General features: G+C 41.4%; 1 protein-coding gene across 1 annotated transcript in view; it reads left to right on the plus strand.

The window, feature by feature from the left end:
- LOC117519456 (collagen alpha-1(XXIV) chain) overlaps positions 1-20,297 on the plus strand; it is a 240,449-nt gene that overhangs the window by 161,317 nt on the left and 58,835 nt on the right. Inside the window, 5 exon segments of the mRNA XM_034180800.1 lie at positions 1,561-1,614; positions 5,054-5,107; positions 6,603-6,647; positions 12,154-12,198; positions 18,693-18,746. Coding sequence (XP_034036691.1) covers positions 1,561-1,614; positions 5,054-5,107; positions 6,603-6,647; positions 12,154-12,198; positions 18,693-18,746 — 252 coding nt within the window.

Raw genomic sequence — 20,297 nt, forward strand, 5'->3', positions numbered from 1 at the left:
AAATATTATGGGTTATAACCATTTATATAAAAAAAGCACACTATTTGGGATGGTGGTGATGAATCATGTTGTTCTGAAAACGAGTAGTTGATTGATCAATACCCGAGTTGTTCTGTGTGCTTGAAAAAGTCCCTCAACCCCAACATGCTCGGGTCTCACCTCTGTTAAGGAAGTGCATTTTGTGCTGAATCTGCCTTGATTTTTCTATGAATATTGTATTTTATGTACTTGAAATTATTAAGTTCCATTAACTCTAATACTGTAAGTTGAATTTCAATTTCGATTTCAATTTATTTTTATTTATATAGCACCAAATCACAACAGAGTTGCCTCAAAGTGCTTCACACAGGTAAGGTCTAACCTTACTAACCGCCAGAGCAACAGTGGTAAGGAAAAACTCCCTCTGAGGAAGAAACCTCAAGCAGACTAGACTCAAAGGGGCGACCCTCTGCTTGGGCCATGCTACAAACATAAATTACAGAACAATTCACGGACGAATATACAAGAAATGCTATTGGCGCACAGGACAGGAGGCTCGCCAACACGAATACAGCTCCCATCTCTGAATCAACTGAAAATACAACTTATGTTAATTTAATCAGTATTTTGAAATTAATTGCAATCCAAACATATATCTATCACTAACGTAAAATATTTAAATTCTCATAACTTGCCATTTTTGAGTGAACTTAAAAAAAAATTGAGGTAGCCTGTTACATCAGTTAGTTTGAGTTACGCCAACTTGTTCAGGTCCACAGTGTATGCTGTGGGAGTTTTGTTTGTTTATTTTTCTTTATTTGGATCCACAAAACAGAAACAGTGATCCATATCGTCAAATCTTATATAGAAAAATAAGAACACGTGCAGTGGGATTTGTATGTGTAAAATCTATATATGACTACAATCTTCTACCTCCTTCTACACTAGAAGGTTCTTGAAACACAGCCGTTGAAATCTTACCTGAACCTGATGTGGATAAATGTGTTATAAGCCAAAGGAAAAGAAACTTGACCCAACAATAACACTTTACTGGTCCTAATTTTATTTGGACCCAACCTGAAATACACACCAGGATAATTTGACATAAAACACAGTCAACTCCAGCATACCGAAAGAGAGAGAACATCACAATAATGGCACAGAAAGATCAGATTGGACACCAGAGACAAGCCTGGACTTAATTAGACTGAATTAGACTCATCCTGACTCAGGTCCCTTGTTGGGTCTTGGTTTCTCAGAAGCGCATTAATTCATGAAAATCTGTAATCCACATCTCCACACATTCTGAACAGAATATTGCTTTGCTTTGAACTTATTTCAGCCTCTCTATCTTTTCACTGCGTCATGCACGTAGTCGTTAATGAGATGAGAAGGTTGGAGACGCTGTTACTGATTGTTCAGTAGTTCTGCTAAATTTGTTACACCCATTGAGTTCAATCAGCAGTGTTGATATTGGCTGAAAGTGGAAACACAATATACTTTGAAACTCACTCATCTTTATTCCATCAAGCAATGTTTTCCAGAGTTTGTAGAAGTCTTTGTTTTCTGTTCTTGTCACAGGGTCTACAGGGTCAGAGGGGCAGTCCGGGCATCGCTGGGCCAAAGGGCAGGATGGTGAGTGCTATATTTATGACTGTCCGTGCATTTATTTTTCCGTTTCTCATATGTGATGCACATGAGGCAAAATCCTCAACATTCTTCAGTCATAAATGGTCATAAAAGCTTCACTTCTTGGATGTTTTGTGTCCTATCCCAGCTGCACTCCAACAAACCAGACGTTAAAGCCTTAAAAAAAAAAAGATGGTCATCCTTCCACTTGGCTTACTATACGTATCTGACCTTGCAAGTGTTTCATAAGACCTGTGAAGTTAATGTCATGTACACGGATATTTGAAGAGGAAATTTTTATGATAATGCTCGTGAGACACCATGTGGCCAGCAGGAGAATTACAAGTTAAACTGAAGCAATTCAGACTGAGGCTTTGAAAATTATATCCGTCTATATGTTGAGTTTATGTTGATTATGCTGCTGCTTCCTGCTGCACTGCTTCTCACACTTCATCACTTTCCCTTTTATCCTAAAGTCACTTATTTTCTTCCGCTTACATTTCAGTTTGGCCAGAAAAAGTACATATGGGAGCACTTAACGGCATATGGCATGCCTCAACTCATGTTGAGTGAAATCAACACACGTGCCACTACTTGGCTGTATTTGTTGTCTTGCTGAGTCTTTTTCCTCACCTGTGATGTGCCGTCTGCACAGTGCACACTTCAACACGCACCAATGCATGTTGTAAAATATGTATGTTTGAAGCTCAGGACACATATCTTTTGCACTCAGTTGTTTTGTGTGTATGCTTTGTTGTGTAATGCACTGTGAAACACTTTTAAATGATACATTGTGCTTTTTTAGAGTATCCCAGAATCCTTTGTGCGCTGGAGATCGAGGCTTGATAATGGCTGAGCTTAATAGAGGTGGGCGATACCGGGAATTTTGGTATTGATCCAATACCAAGTAAATACAGGCCCAGTATCGCCGATATCGATACAGATACCAATACTTTTTTCATATTTAAGCTTCATAGATGCAAAGGATCCAAAAGACCTCGGATAGAATTTCGCCAAACATTGTACGTGACAAAATACATTATTATCACAATCAACATTTTTGTTTAAAAAATATCACTCAACACAACTTAAAATCTCCTGAGGTAGAGGGCTGACAAACCACAATACAAGGGTGCACTGCTCCGTGTTGTGTGACACAGAGCACACAACAGAGTACACTTTGATGAATCTGCGTGCGCAGCAGTCAGTGCGTGCAGGAGAGAAAAAAGCATGAGTATCAATGTTTTTACGCGAGTATCGTTCAATATCAATACCAGCGTTGGTATCGACATTATCGATATTAGGATCGATCTGCCCACCTCTACAGCTTAATGCTAACTTTAACACTGAAAATGCCTTAGACATGCTCAGGTGTTAGCATCGGCCCCATTTTTAAATTATAAAATACATGTATCAACTGTTTCAGAAGACCATAACAGGTCGGTTTAACATAAAAAAGGTGACTATTACTCACAGACATATGCTCTTTAGGGTTTTAGCGGGTAAAAATTAAGATAAAGCGAAATAAAACAAAGAACCAACAAAGCAGCAGATGGAAGATCACTGCTTCACTGGTTCAAGGTTCAAAACAAAGCCACACTGCAGAAACCGTTGATTATACAGACCCACTGCAGGGTCTGTAATCAATGTAGAGAAATGATCATTTTCCTGACAAACACCCCAAAAACAACGGCCACGCTGAAGGACCGATAAGGGAATCGTTAAGCATAAAGGCTATTGATGTCAGTGGATCAAATCATTTCTTAAGGAAACCTGAAAAGAACCGGTTCCTGACACGCAACCCTAACAGCAACATGCTTTTTTTTTTCTTTTTTTTTTTAAATAAAACTCATATTAAAGACTCACAATTATCTTAGTTAAACACCTAAGCACATATTTTGGTTGAACTCACCTCCATAACGACACAATGTTGCAAACAAGTTGCCACAAGCGCTTGTTTACACTGACAACGAAATCTCGGTCTCCCCAGCGAGAAGTGCACGTTGCTAAAGCCAACTTGACACGTGCACAGATTTGATCACTATACTGGCACGCAGTCTTGCTCAATGCCACAGGAGATTGTTGAATGGTGTGGTGGTGCGAATGTGCCTTCCTGCACAGATGCAACAGTGCACAGCAACCGTGAAGCAAAACAAAGTTCTCCACCTGACTTTGCTAACTAGTTAGCAGGCTGACATCCACCACTAAACACATATTTCAAAAATATATTATTTGGTTCCAGACAAGTTCTACAAGTCAACTTTAGGATCATAAGTCACAGCATAAGTAGCCATGCTGGCTAGCTTTGACAGTCATTTAAATAACTGAGCTACATTAGCTAGCTGCTGGTCATCGTTTCTGCTTTAATAATATGTTATTTTTACAATAATGCATTTGTATCAACTAGTCTTATTTCACAACTGCAAATGACAGTGACATGTACAGTATTTTATTGTGCATTTTGGAAAGAAGAAACTGTTAGATTATATTATTGGACACAATAAGCTAAATGATTGCCACCATTTTATAAATGGGTATGTGAAGAATGTTAAATTGACTCACTATAGTGAAAATATGTAACAAAAAGGAAAATACATATTGTATGAACTAGTAGAAAGCCCATAGATAATTAATGAAATGAACGTTATTGGACAACAAACTTTATTTTCTTGATATCTTGATGTGTGTCATAACTTGTACATTGACAATGATGGAAATCAGTTTACATACAGTCCCATCAGTGTAGCTCCCTTAAATTTTATTTTAAATAACTGCCCAGCTGACCTGTAGACTAGGACATGATAACGTCAAACTACAGAAGGAATAAAGCAAGAGAAGTATCAGCAAGGTTCCTGTCTGAGATTTTATAAAGTAGTAAAGACCTGAGATGGATAAGAACAGAACCCAAACAAAATAGAAGCAGATAGAGAACATCAAAGGTGGAAAAGAAAATATGGGAGGTGACATGGAACCAGGTGATAGTAGAAGCAGACTTAAAGAAAGAAAGAGATGGACTTGGATTGCTTTTGGAGAGCTTAATCTGTCATCCTACCTCTGTGGCAGTGAAACAAACCTGGGAAATTCCATGAATGTTTGTGGGGGAAGGAATCACAACATAAAGTCCCCCCAGGCAAAAAAAAAAAAAGTGGAATCATTATTTTATCTTTGGTGCTATTCCAGTTATACTTGACAACTTTTGTAATCTTTGCTGTGCTGCTGGAGATATTTTGAATAAATGAGAGCTGTGTGTGTGTGTGTGTGTGTGTGTGTGTGTGTGTGTGTGTGTGTGTGTGTGTGTGTGTGTGTGTGTGTGTGTGTGTGTGTGTGTGTGTGTGTGTGTGTGTGTGTGTGTGTGCGTGCGTGTGCGTACCATCAGGTTGGTGGATCATGTTGTCTTTGATGTCCAGGCAGTGATATGTTTCTTTTATGTCGTTGTGTCGCACAGGGGCCCCGTGGTCCTGATGGCCCACTAGGAGAACCAGGTGTTGAGGGCATCAAGGTAAGCATGCACACACACAAACACGTACAGTTCGAATGGAAAAAAAATTAATTTAGCATTAGGAGATGGTGATTGTTGATTTGAGGTTGCAAAAACCTGAGCAGAGAAGATTGGGAGAGAAAGCCTTGAAGATGATCTGAGGTCTGCACAGCCTTCAACTGTCTCTACCTATTTCTGTGCCCTGCATGATGATGGATGACAGATGGTTCACTGCTTCCTACATATATATGTAATTGCTGCTTTTTGGCATCTCTCCTGAGAGACCGTAGAAAAAAATTCTGTTGAAAGACCTTTAGAGTGTTCCAATCTACACGGTGGGGGCCATGTCTTCTCATTCCTGATAAAAAGTGTTCCAGATCCAGCTAATTTTACGGAATGTTTTTAAATGTTGGGTCCACTGCATTGACCTTGAGGTAAAGATGTCACCCATACCATGGAAACGCACACTCTCAGCCCCTCTAAGAATGATTAAGTTCATTGTGTATTAGTGGGAAAGTGATACCATCAGTTTTTGGGATGTAGTCTATGAAAGCCAGACAATAAACAGAACTGTCTCAAGTTTGTAGTTGGGGTTAGTATTATCCCAACTTTCTTCTATTTTATGATGAAGCCCTATTCAACCTGTTACAGACATGTATCCCAGAAGGTCATAGCTTGAAACCTTGTCCATAGCATAGAGAAACGTAGAAGGTGTCCATGATGAACCAGGATATCCCATCATTGTCATAGTCGGAGGGAGTTTTTCCTTACCACTGTCACCTGTGTGCTTGCCCTGGGGGTTGGTAAGGCTAGACCTTAGTTTTGTCAAGTGCCTTGAGGCAACTTTGTTGTGATTTAGCGCTATATAAATGAAAATAAATTGAAACTGAAATTGTCTTGTTTTAACTGTTTGGATTTTCAAGATGTTCAGAAATTCCTTTTTTTTACTTAGTGAGACTTGACATACTTCCTTGCAACAGAATGGGCTTCAGTTTCTACTTAGATTTGGTTTTACCCCCTGCAGAATAGTACAAGTCCAACGGTACAAATCCAGTGTTATGTCATCAAACTCTACACTAAATCACATTTATGATCTTCACATGTTGGTTTGTGACCTGCCAGGATGCATAGCCATGTAAGTGAGAACGGGCTTCAAAACACACAGAACTGTTGACCAATGTTGTTACATCAGGGCAACGCCTCTCCTCAACTATGACTACTGTGCATGACTGTAGCGCCGCACTCAACAGACAGACACCATCTCCATCTGTTTCCAAACATTAAGAGCCAATTAGATGAAAAGCACTTTTAAGATGACAATGACATCATATTGAAGACTTTGTTGGCCAGCAAGCAAAAACCTTCTATGCAACAGGGATCCAGGTGCTGCGGTACCACTGGCAGGTGTTTGTGGACCTCCAGAGGTGTTGAAAAATAATAAGCACGGTTCTCTTTCAGTTCAGATGAGGCATTTCCAGCCAGTCCTCAGGATGAATTTTCTGCTTTGTCTTTTCAGGGTGAAAGAGGTGACATCGGAAAGAAAGGAGAGTCTGGATTTTTAGTGAGTCTCTTTTAAAGAATGTATGTTTTTATTGTTGATTTTATGTTTCTGTTCTTGCATTAACATACTGAAACGGAGAGAATGCTGCAAAAATCATCAGGCATGTCAGTCAAGCACTTTGCACATTCCTTTGCCTGCTGGTGGTTCAGCTGCTGTAAATGTTTCATAGACTTACACGTGTAATTTTTAGGGGCAAACGTCAGGATGTTAAGACATCACAAGATGCCATCAAAAGTCCTCCATCATTCCTCAGATTAAGATGCAGATTAAGATTCACATGTCTTCTGATTCAACTGTATTTCTCAAAGACTGATGTAAATGACATTGAAGTGATTTGGAAATGTTCATGTATCCATCTCCTGACTTGTCTGAAGAAAACTGGCTGTAAAAGTGATTTAGTTGTGTTATATTTAAAGCTATATACAGTTATGCACAGCATTGTTTTGGCTTTAATATTATGCACACCACTAAAACACACAGATGTGCACACATACTACTGACTTCATGAATGAAACTCGGTCGATAAAAGATAATTGTGTAAAAATATAATATACGAGGTCTGTCAATAAAGTATAGGTCCTTTTTATTTTTTTCAAAAACTATATGGATTTCATTCATATGTTTTTATGTCAGACATGCTTGAACCCTCGTGCGCATGCGTGAGTTTTTCCACGCCTGTTGGTGACGTCATTCGCCTGTGAGCACTCCTTGTGGGAGGAGTCGTCCAGCCCCTCGTCGGAATTCCTTTGTCTGAGAAGTTGCTGAGAGACTGGCGCTTTGTTTGATCAAAATTTTTTCGAAACCTGTAAGGCACATCGAAGTGGACACGGTTCGAAAAAATAAGATGGTTTTCGGTGAAAATTTTAACGGCTGATGAGAGATTTTGAGGTGATACTGTCGCTTTAAGGACTTCCCACGGTGTGAGACCGCGCAGCGCTCTCAGGCGCCGTCGTCAGCCTGTTTCAAGCTGACATTTCAGGCTCTATTGATCCAGGACGTCGTGAGAGAACAGAGAAGTTTCTGAAGAAGTCGGTTTCAGCATTTTATCTGGATATTCCACTGTTAAAGGAGATTTTTTTTAATGAAAGACGTGCGGCGGATTGCAACGTCGGCTCGCAGCCGCTGCGACGCTCCGCCACAGGAAAAACACCTCTGTTGGAAGCCTTAAGGACAAGTTGGAACATGTCCAGCTGTTAAACAATTTCTCATATACTCACTCCACTGAAAGCCATCAAAAGCCGCCTGGATTTTACAAACGGTTATCAACACGGAGGTGTTTTTCCTGTGCCGCCGCACCGCGCCGGCTGCGTCCCGACGCGCGGACCCGTCCGCACGTCTTTCATTAAAAAAATCTCCTTTAATAGTGGAATATCCGGATAAAATGCTGAAACCGACTTCTTCTGAAACTTCTCTGTTCTCTCACGACGTCCTGGATCAATAGAGCCTGAAATGTGGAGATTTTCAGCTTGAAACAGGCTGACGACGGCGCCTGGGACCGCTGCGCGATGTCTCGCACCGTGGGAAGTCCTTAAAGCGACAGTATCACCTCAAAATCTCTCATCAGCCGTTAAAATTTTCACCGAAAACCAGCTTAATTTTTCGAACCGTGTCCACTTCGATGTGCCTTACAGGTTGCGAAAAAATTTGATCAAACAAAGCGCCAGTCTCTCAGCAACTTCTCAGACAAAGGAATTCCGACGAGGGGCTGGACGACTCCTCCCACAAGGAGTGCTCACAGGTGAATGACATCACCAACAGGCGTGGAAAAACTCACGCATGCGCACGAGGGTTCAAGCATGTCTGACGTAAAAACATATGAATGAAATCCATATAGTTTTTGAAAAAAATAAAAAGGAATTATACTTTATTGACAGCCCTCGTATATAAATGTTTTGTAAGGGTTTTAGGATCCGCGCTATGCTGAAAACAGCAGTAGCTTGGTTCAGCCCAGCAGTGCAGCTTAGGTCCCCTAAACACATAGTGCGAAGTTTGCACGCCGTTTGGACGAAAATGGCAAAACAGCGCAAAACAGTTTGAAATTAGTCCACAAAACATCACGCATGAAACATCGTGCCGACGGGCAGGTGTGCACAAACCCTGTGTGAGAGTTTGTGCATGCGCCGGTGTCCTTCAAGCAGGAACAGTGCCAGGTGCAGCACATGGTGCCGCTTATGTGGAATAAATAATAATAATAAAAACAGCCGGTACCCGTGGGACCACATCACACCGCTTATGTGGAATAATTTGAAAAAAAAGAAAAAACACACCACCCAGGACACGAACTTGCACCTTTCAAAAGCTCTAATTGCCAGTCAAAGACTTTACTATTGAGCTACGGAGCTGTTCTTTGAAAGCTGCAGGAATCTGCCTCACATCAGGAAGGACATGGAAGTATGGCAAAAAAAAAAAAAAAAAATTAAAATCCCACACCATATAAAAACATCGCATTTATCAATCAAGCAATACAAATATGATCCGTCTGTTCCTCTGGTGATGACCCACGGTCACAGATATACAGTCATGAAATGACATGAATGAGAAGCAGTGTGCTCTGATCATGTCCACATCATTTGCGTGTTCTGCCCGACACACGTGTCTTGTGGACAGCGTGCTACAGCACAGACACCGCGTCATGTGGAACAAAGCTCATGTTGGTGACGTGATGGTCATATCGCCCGCTGCGTGTTCTGATCTGAGGGTCTGTTTCAACCTGGGGGGCTGTCAGTGTCCGCTGTGTGCACGCACTCGCTTGCTGCACCTTGTCGCCACCACAGCGATATATGTTTTTTTTTTTATGTCCACGTAAATACAGCAATCAGACACACACGCCTCACAGTTGACAGTTGTTTGTCCATGACTGTCCAAACACAGTAGGTGTTGTGTAGCTGGAATGTCCAGAATGACAGATCACCACAGCTGCATCTGTCAGAAGCCACGCCTCCCGTGAGTGGAGCACACACACCCACGTGTCAGTGTGTGTGTTTGCAAAGTCACACTTGTGGGAAACAGACAAATTTCACAGCAGTACGACAGTGATTGTCTGCAGTCTGTTGTGCCAAGAGTGCGATTGGCGACACATTTTCTAAGTGCCATGCGAGCGGTGTTAGATGTTTGTGCATGTCACCTGGAATTTGGCCGGCACCAGCTGCAAGAGGGTGCGATGGGTTTGCACAGCGCACACTTTGTCTTTCAGGCACTTGTGTGCACAAATTGTTGTAGCAACAGGTGTACGAGGCGTTGGCGACAGGGACAACATTACATGGATTGCACACCATTCCTGTGTCATGCGCACTAAGGCTGAATCTCAATTCTACCCCATTGGCCCTTCCCCTTACCCCTTCGTTTTGTGCGGGCACGAGAGACAGAGTATCTCAATTCTCTTTTTGGAGCGAGGTGGAGGGGTAGGCAGAGTGCTAAAAACCCCTTCAAACGGAGTGAATCTGGATGCACATTCCATTTGGAGGGGTAGGAGGAGCTTACTGCTGTCTCCAAAGAAACAAACATGGCGCTGAAAGAGCCTCACAAATGAAAGCGGCTTTTATTACAAATTTCGCTGTTTCGAAAGTTATAACTTGCCAAAAAACTTTACAGGCAGTTGCCTATGACAGCAACGTGTATGCTGCTGGATGCATGTTGCGTATATTGTTGTTCTGAAGAATATCGTAACTTCACTCATGCGCTGAGGCGTTATAATGCATATACACACGAACACTACGATAAGACACTTTTATATCTCACAATGGAGAAAATCATGATAAAGGATAAGCATGTTAATTTATATGTTCATAAATCTTTGGATAATATTAATCCCTGTTGTTGGATTTCAAGGTCTGTAACGTGTGTGTGTATTTAGTAAACAAACAGGGAGCCCTGAACTCACTCGTCTCCTAATAAGCTTTCAGGCAGAAAATGAAAGTTTCATCAATGGGAGTAAGATGGAAAATATACGCACATGTATATGTGTAACACATAACCTGACGTCCTAATAGACTGATATTATTTGTCAAGGAAATTTCTAAAGGAAATAGGGCTGGATGCAAAAAATGGGAGAATTTGAAAAAGAAATATAAAGTTACAGAACTAGATGCAGCCCAAAACATACATACAGGTGCTGGTCATGTAATTAGAATATCATGAAAAAGTTGATTTATTTCAGTAATTCCGTTCAAAAAGTGAAACTTGTATAATGTATACATTCATTCCACACAGATTGATATATTTCAAGTGTTTTTTTATTTTAATTACTAATTAATTAATTACTAATGAATCAGTTAATGATTAATCAAACAATATTGATCATTACAATTATTAATTATTATTTGTGTTATTAACATTAATTAATTGCTAATTGATTAATTATTAATACTATTAATTATTATTATTATAAATTAGGAATTAATTAAATTAAATAACATGACATGATTGCGATAAAGAAATCTGCGACTTCTTCTATTTCTTTGCATTTACGCAGAAAGGCGAGAAAATAAAAAGAGCAAACAGGCTACTGCAACAAGTTGCGTTTTGGTTGCCATGTTAACAAACAGTGAAGACGGCACTTTGAGACGGGCAGTTTTTTTTTTCTCCTAAGGCGGAGGGGTGTCTCAATTCATAGGGCTAGAGGCATACCCCTTCGCCTTACCCCTGGTTTTAAAAGGGGTAGGCGTAGGGGTAAGGGAAGGAGAAGGGGTACAAAAGAGAATTGAGATTGGGGGTAAGCGTGCACTTCATCCAAACTTCGCACTATGTGTGAAGGGGCCTGTAACAGCGCAGATCTGTGTAACTTTCAACACTAATATTTGGGAATGTTTTCTGACATGATTTAATGTTCATTAATTTTATTGGCTCAATATCCAGGTCAGAATGGCATTTTAACATGTATTTTGCGAGTGTTTTTCTGAGTGTGTTCAGTCGCGAATCCCCTTTGAAAATGCATTAACATCCGGGAACTTCTGCAATATTTTTGCCCCGTTAGGAGGTGTCACGTCGCTGTCCATGAAGGGACGTTCGGGTTTAGTGGGCAGCATTGGGAGTGCAGACTCTAGTAGTCATATATAACCTCTTTGTTGGTGCCTGTCAGAACAAGGCTCATCTTCCCCCAACCAGTGACATCACCCGCCTGACCTGCATAAACTGCGGCATCCGGTCGATGTCAAAGCCTCTCAGACCATGACTAAAACAAGGTTTTCTGTAGATGTTTTATGGTCTTTAGTGTTTCTTGAACTATCAAAAGAATGCATTTTTTGTGTTTATTCATGCTATAAATAATCCGTGGGCGTTTCTGTTCCCATTTGAGTAAATATTAAAATAATAATTCAAAATATATATTACATTATACATTAAATTAAAACAATACGATAACAAATTACACACCATCAATGAGTACAGGCAGCAAAGAATGGATGAATCTTGAAGTTTCACGGATTTTTACAGAAATATTATAATTAATTCATTGGGGGGTTTTGTCTTTTAAGCTGGATTTAACTTGCATCTTGATGTCTGTTTGAAGGGCAAAGCTGGTGGTCCAGGAGAAAGGGGTCTTCCCGGGAAGCCTGTGAGTAGCAATTACCTCAGAATTTTTCTTTTCCACTGTGTTTTCATTTCATAGCTTTAATTGTTATTTTCAACAACAATCATCACTGTGGCTACGTGGCTATGTATGTACTGTCTGACTATTACTGAATGTTTTTGAGCCAATTAATTCATCCAAGTGGACGTTGTTTTGTGTAATAGAAAAAACAAAACAAAACCTGAAAAGCATTTCCAGAGTCAAAATCAAAACATATGGTCATGAATGTTCTCCGTTCTTCTCCTGTGCATGCAGGCATTGCTGATAAAGTGGGTGCATTAATTGGTTGTCATTATTATCACCTGAAAATTAATTGCTTTTTGTGGTCTTTTACGTAAGAGATGCTGAGTGATGCTGCGTGTGATGTCTGAGGTGTTTGTCTGTGTGAGCTGAGGTCTCAGTGCTGTGAAATCATTGAATGACCGTGACTTTGCAGATAACACTGTGATCTTTGCTGAATCAATCATACCCTGATGGCAGCACTTGAGAGCTGAGTAAGGAACCTGAGTGTCTGGGTTTGCATTTGTCTTGGATCAAAACTTAGGTCAAGGTTTTCATTGATGTCCTGGACTCAGCCATCAAAAGTGCATCTGTACATTCAGTTATGTTGACATTCCTGACTCTCTGTCCTCGGCCTTTGAGGTCAAGAGATGCCTTGGAAGAGCTGAGAGAGTTGTGAGATCACTGGACAGAGATGCTTGTTGATGCTGACACCTTTGCAGAAGGTTGTGAACTGTGGGGGATCATCAACTATGACATGTGGCCCATTTCTCTGTGCATGATCCAGCATGTAGGTGCCTCAGTGTTGAGGACTCCAGCAGCTGGAGAAGACCAAGTGGATGCTGTCGTTTCACCTGGCTGCAGCAGATGGATGACTACTTTGGAGAGGCTGGGATGGATTGCTTTTCTGCCTGGTTGGTTACCATCCAGTATCCAAGGGAGTTCTGTAGTGTGGTGGTTGTGGCACAAGTGCATGTTTACAGATCTGAAACTCTTCTGAGTGATTTTCAGAACAGTGTAGTGGCACTGATATTGAAGGCAAGTCTCTATGGGCAGTTGCCATGAAAGGACACAGATCCCCAGGCAAGTGAACCAGAAATTGTGGAGAATCTTCAGGCAGAAAGAGTTGGCAGCAAACAGTGTTCATGGCTGCCTGTAGCAGCCTGTAGCTGCCTTAGCCTGTAGCACTCGGCCTCTCAGTAGGAGGGGTCTGGTTAGGTTAAAAACTCCAGCTTTTGTTGGCTTCTGTTTTATTCTTTTCTACAAGAGTCAAGACGGAAGTCAGACTACCAGAGCAAGAATTTTAGCTGAGGAAGCTTCTGCGATTTGAAGCGAAACGTCCTCACGTCAAGCAACCCAGTCCTGTCGAAGATTTAAGCTTCTCTACTATGGAAACCACCTGGACAACTGAGAGCCTACACAGAAACATTCATGGCTGGTGATTGAATCTTAAAATGATGAGTCTGTTTTGTTTGGGTCAGCAGGTGGTCCCCTGCCTGCCGTTATCTGCCTATAGAGATTAGCAAGATTAGCATTGTGTTCACTGTAAAAACATTCATCCAGTTTTAAAAGCACACCAGGTTGGTGGCACAATGGTGGGGCAACACACAACTGCAGCTCATGCTACACCACATGAATTTTTATCCAACCAGAAACTGCTGATTGATGTTGGTGCAGCAGGTTTGGGATGCGAATTTTTCACTAAGAACGAGGCATGTTTGCACACATTTGTGCCATATCATGAATTACGGCTCGGTGCACCTGTGTAAGTGGAGACACCATTGTTTTTAATCTCCAAATCATGTCATAAAACATGAAAGCTATTTTGTCTTCCCCACCCTCCACTCTTTATTTTTGTTATCAACATCTAGCACGGAACATTTTTCTCTTTCAACTTTTCTCCTGCTCTTTCATGGCCTTTCGGGGCTTTAATCGGAAAGAAATGGTTAATTCAAACAATGCAGTGTGGATAATGTAATGCACATGATCGCTGAAAATTGCACACCGCCTGTTTGGCTTCATGTGCATGTGCACCACAGAATGAATGCTGGAGACCTAAACAATCACTCAGATTCCTCTCCTTGATCTTTTTTCATCGGCTTGTGTGTGTGTGTGTGTGTGTGTGTGTGTGTGTGTGTGTGTGTGTGTGTGTGTGTGTGTGTGTGTGTGTGTGTGTGTGTGTGTGTGTGTGTGTGTGTATATATATGAGTATTTATGCACTTTTCATACTGTTTTTTCCTTTTCTCTGGTGTCGTGGTGTGTTTTGTTTTGATCTGCCAAGGGACTGCAGATGCAAATTAGCTTTTTGCTATAATCATTTTTATATAACACCTGTATAGATCTTTGTCATTTGATTGGTGGTTTATATGTCACATGATATGGACTATTCATACCATTTACCATTGTGTTCCTTTTAGTGTGCAGCTTTGGTTCTATTTAGCGTGCAATTTTGGTTCTATATGTTTTGTGCTACTGCACACCGCACGCGCTCACACTAGCCACGATGGCACTTAGGGCCCTGTCCCACTGGCGTTTAGGAGGATTTGCACATGAAATGAGGAGACAAAAGCTGAGCGTCTGCAACAAAGGTGGGCGGAAATGACAAATGTCCCGGGGTGGATCAGCGAATACATGAGGAAGAAGAGCGGATATAACAGGGAACAGAAGCGAAGGCGACCACGGAGGTGCCCCCATGAGGGGTACAGCGGCCGTGATGCACTCGCTCCATCTGTGCCCACTCTGTCTGCATGTGCAACATACCATTTGCGACCGTGATGTGGCCATGCTGGGCACGCGTCATATCTGTTTTGCACGCTGTCCCGGTCCGCCACCAAGCCGCGCCAACCCGTCGGTTGCGGATATCAGCGGATGACAGGGGATATGCGGCGCGTTGGTTGTGTATGTCCTGCGTATGTCTTCAGTATGTGTTCAGGCAGTGATGCGGATCTCATCCGCAGCAGGATTTTTGAGCTGCTCAAAGATCCTGGCTGCGGACATGCGTGCCTCTGCGGATGATCACGGACGTGTTCGGATGGCGGCCGACTCATACAGGAATGTTACACGGTTATTGCGGTTGTTTGGCGGATGTGGGCCACTTTTGTGCGCATTCCATCCACAAATCCTCCTAAACGCCAGTGGGACAGGGCCCGTAGCTTAAAAACTAAAAACAAACATGGTGGGGTTTGTTTTTGCACGGCGTCAGCTACAGTCTGCATTGTCAGGATTGTTTTTCAGCTATCTGACTGGTTTGCCAGTTGACTGAGAACATTTTTGGATTGGATTGGATTGCTATTTAAAGTTTGTGTTGGACTGTTTTGAACCTCTTGATGTCAAAGAACCAGTGACCGACACCAAAATGTAAGTTTTTCTCTTGTAATGACAAGGATCTATTTTAAGCATTATATAAAACAAATAATTCATTTTTTTCCATTTGTGAAATGGTAAGAATATTTCATGAGGTGAAAGATCCATCTTTCACCTCATGAAATATTCTTACCATTGCACTCGTAAACATTCATCATTTGTATAATAGTGCATCAAATGTTGACATTTATGTTCTGAACTGTGCATTGTCCCTTTTAAATACAGTAAAGCAAAGATTCTGACAAACCTTGTTCAAATAATTGAGTTTTTTCTTTAACCAGAATGCTATGTAGGACAATGCCGTAAATGAATAACCTTTAATACTTTGTCATCTATTAATACTAAAGATTATACAAATCTCTGGGAACAGGAAAAGATCATTTTTGAGAGAAAACTCTTCTTTCTTCTGCTTTTGCCATCTAGAAAATGATGAATGTGGGTTTTTTTTTTTCCTGTGAAAGTCTAAAATACCTGATACCTGAGTCAGCACATTTACAAGTCCATCAGTGAGCAGAGTTGAACAGACACATGGAAGTACTTTCATCCACAGGATGAATGTTATAGTACAGGATTGAATGCATCATTAGACGTCCTGATCCCCTCCAAGAGCTCCATCAGTTGCATGCAGCGTTGGACTTGTTCTCGGTTGTTTGACTCATTTTAGATTTCCACTGTCAAATAAACTCCTTTCCACATTCTGTCACGGTGCTTTGGCTGAACATTTGACATGTCAGTGTTGTTTGCATTTACTTTTGAAAAGAAGCACACACGTAAAAGAGGGTGCGAGAAGGCTTGTGCTCTCACGCTAATGTATACATCTGCATGCCTACATGCTCATGCACATCAGTGGATATAGAGTCATGCACGCTCGGGACGAGCGGTAACACGTCCTTCCACACGTCCCTTTGGAGGTTTTGCATTGGGTGAGGTTGGCATATGAGTCACACAGGTCCGTGTGTTTTCACCGCCAGATCAGAGCGGAAAGTTACTTCATACCTCAGGTGGACACACTATTAGACAATATCTGTGCTAATTCCTTCTTTTATGTTAATGATCAAGTATTTGCTTTTGATATTTGATTGGAAGTCTCTGAGATCTGGTTTAAAGTTTAAACATATGAGTTGTTTCACTTCCATCACGCTTGTGCAATTTTCAGATACATGGAGGGCCCCTCGTCTGTGAGAGCCAGTAACATTAGAAATGTGAGACTAAACCACACCCACTGTAATGCCCACAGTGTATAAAAGTGTTGTGCAAGCTACGTTCGTGGTCCTTTCACAAGATGGACGCTGTCTGTGGGGACCCCAGTCTAGTTTCAGCGTGACTTTCAGTAAATTCAAAATGAGGAATATTAACATTTTGGTTCATGGAAGGGGGCAGTATTTTACATAAAGAACCGGGAGAAGTTACAACATGGAGTGCATGCTTTTGTCAAAGCCGAACAACCTTTAAATTCTACATCGCTGTTTGAAGCAAGATTTGTTATAATGCAGCAGCTGCACTAAATCTACAATCTGCTGTTTCACTGTAACTGACCTGGATGTTAATGTGGATCTGCATGAAGTTAATTCTGTATCATGTCACTGGACACTGAACATCGTAAAACAACCAGCATTGGTTTGGGGGAAAGGAATGGTCAAATGGGCTCCTTTCAAGCTACAGGTTACTTCAAATCCACACATGTTCACAGAGACAGAGCTACATTCATACAGAATCCTTCCTGCTGGGTAGAGGTGGCCAGATCGATCCTAATATCGATAATATCGATACCAACGCTGGTATTGATATTGAACGATCCTCATGTAAAAAGATCGATACTCAAGCTTTTTTTCTCTCCCGCACGCACTGACTGCTGCGCACGTAGATTCATCAAAGTCGACTCTCCGTAAGAGCAGCGCTGCATTGTGTCACACAACACGGAGTAGAGCACCCTTGTATTGTGGTTTGTTAGCCCTCTACCTCAGGAGATTTTGTTTTAAGTTGTGTTGTGTGGTATTTTTGTAAACAAAAATGTTGATTGTGATAGTATTTTATTGTCACGTACAATGTTTGGCGAAATTCTATCCTAGGTCTTTTGGATCCTTTGGATTTATGAAGCTTAAATATGAAAAAGTATCAGTATCGATATCTGCGATACTGGGCCTGTATTTACTTACTTACTTTTGATCAATGCCAAAATTCCCGGTATCACCCACCTCTACTGCCAGGTTGTGTGGAGTTATTTGATTTTTTTTAACCACTGTTTAAAAATCAGAAAGTAATTATTTTTCTGAAAAAGTATAATTTTGACTTTATTGCCACTCATACCATGACAGCAAAGTTATCTTATCTTAATATCACTGGATCATTGTTAGCTTTAAACAGCTGGTAAGTTCTGGCAGAATCCACTACACCATGAAACCATCTTGGGACCTGGATGGCAACCACACAGACAGACATCCAGTCCTTCCCCACTTCTCAAAAAGTACAAATCTATCTTGCTAAGTGAAGAATGAGTGTCCCCTTGGCCCCTCTCCAGCCGGTTGCCACGTGTCCATAATAATGTCATATTTAACAAAGCAAGTGATACTCCTCATTTAAGTATCTCAAAGTGACCACTCATTTAACATCAAGTCATTCCAGAGGTCCCAAAGGATCCTCCGAAAAGAGCAAACACATCACCAAGCACCAAGACCCAAAGGACTTGAACCTTTGTTCTCCTGCAAAGATATCGGCACTGCCAAACACCTCAGTCAAGTGACATCATTGTCACTCCCAGGCGTCTCTCCATTTGAAAGGCTGAGGACTTAGAGACATAAATGTAAATCAAGTCAAAGTGTTCAAGTGATTCCAATTAAACGCTCTCATTCACACTTGGGAGCACATGTTTTTAAATACAACAGAGTTGTTATTACAGGAAATCCAGCTCATGACATTATGTCACTGAGTTATGCTTCACATCTGTAGGCAGCAATGAAACATTTGTGTCGTCCTCTTGTGTTTGTGGTTAAGCTGGTAATAATTAAAATAACTGATTAAAATGGACCACTGTCATGTCCAACAAATATAATGCCTGTTTTTATTAATTACACGCATCAACAAGTGGCGTTACATTTGGATTATTTTGTATTGTCCAGGGTAAGGCAGGTGTTCCAGGCAGCACCGGGGATGGGGGCCCGCAAGGTGAACCGGTAAGTACACCGTCTCCTGGCATTTACGAGCTTGTTTCAGGAAAGTGCACACAAACAACACATGATGAAAGCCATGTTGTCAGGATTCTGTTATGAGAATCTTACAAAGTAAGAGTGACAAGGACACTGCTGTCTGAGTGGAAATTGTGCAGTATGGGTCCAAACCACCAAACGCCAAAGTTTAAAATTGAAAATGCACATTCATTTTCTATACCCACAAATTCCACTTGAAGGTCACAGGGGAGCTGAGTCTGTCCCAGCACACGCTACAACCTGGACAGGCCCCCACTCTATTGTAAGGCCACACAGAGACAGACAGACACCTGGAGGAATCCCACGCTAACATGAGGAGAACATGCAAACTCCACAGAGAAAAGGCCAGGTGGGAGGCAATCCCAAGACCTTCTTTATTTGAAGCTGCAGTGTGAACCACTAGGCCTCCATGCTGCCCTTTATAAAAAGGTTTGGATGAATTTTTGGAGTTAGCACTGTTGTCTCACAGCAAGAAGGCCCTGGGTTCACTTCTTACCTTGTTCTTTCTGTGTGGAGATGGCACGTTCTGCCCATGTTGGCGTGGGTTCTCTCCAGGTGCTCCAACTTCCTCCCACGTCCAAAGACATGCCAGTTACGTGAATTTCACACTTTAAATTGACCATAGGTGTGAGTGAGAGAGTGAATGTGTTTGCCTGTCTACATGTGTCCCTGCGATAGACTGGCATCCTGTCCAGGGTGTACACCGTCTCTCGCCTTATGACTGATGTTGTAGGCTTCAGACCCTCCTGCAGCCCTTAACTGGAATAAGCGGGTTTGGAAAATGAATGATTGAATGAATGAACTTTTGGATTCAATTCAGAGAAAATGGAGAAGAAACTACAGTTGAAGTTATTTTTGACAATTAAAAAAAATGGAATGAATCACATTCATTCGGGGCGGGGGGGGGGGGGGGGGGGACACTCAAGAAAAAAATGTTGGTCTGCTGTCAGAGGGATTTGGGATGGAATGGGAAAAAAACAAAACATCTGCCTGTTCCATCATTTTAAGTGTTTATTTTACTTCACATTTGTCCTCATTTCTTTCTCTTTCTGTATTTTTGTTACACTCACCCACACCTTTTAAGACTCACTCCCTGTGCATTATCCTTGAAAGTATCACTTTTTTGGGGGGGGAATCCTGCAACTCCTTAAGGACACTCAGAATTTCAAGCAATTAAATCCAAATATTTATTAGTGTGGAAGGTTTCCAAACTGCTGGAGGCGTACATGATAGTTGTCCTCTTAGTATTCGTCCAAGCATTCTGAACCCCCACTGTTTTTCCTTTCTGAAGTCTTCTCTGTATTTGTTAGTGTTGCCACTTTACTCCCAGGGTTACAATAAATCCAGTTCCAAAATCCTGGGATTAGATATGTGTCAGAGTCACTGAGAGCACAACACTGCATTTTGATGAGGCCTCCGTCATTTAGTTTCACACTCAGTCAGTAAAGTAAATCCTTTAAAACCACCTTCGAGAGTAATATCTTTAAGTCCCAGAGCTCATTAAGGATTAACGATTTT

This window comes from Thalassophryne amazonica, chromosome 10 (genome assembly GCF_902500255.1).
Source record: "Thalassophryne amazonica chromosome 10, fThaAma1.1, whole genome shotgun sequence".
Taxonomy (NCBI): Eukaryota; Metazoa; Chordata; class Actinopteri; order Batrachoidiformes; family Batrachoididae; genus Thalassophryne; species Thalassophryne amazonica.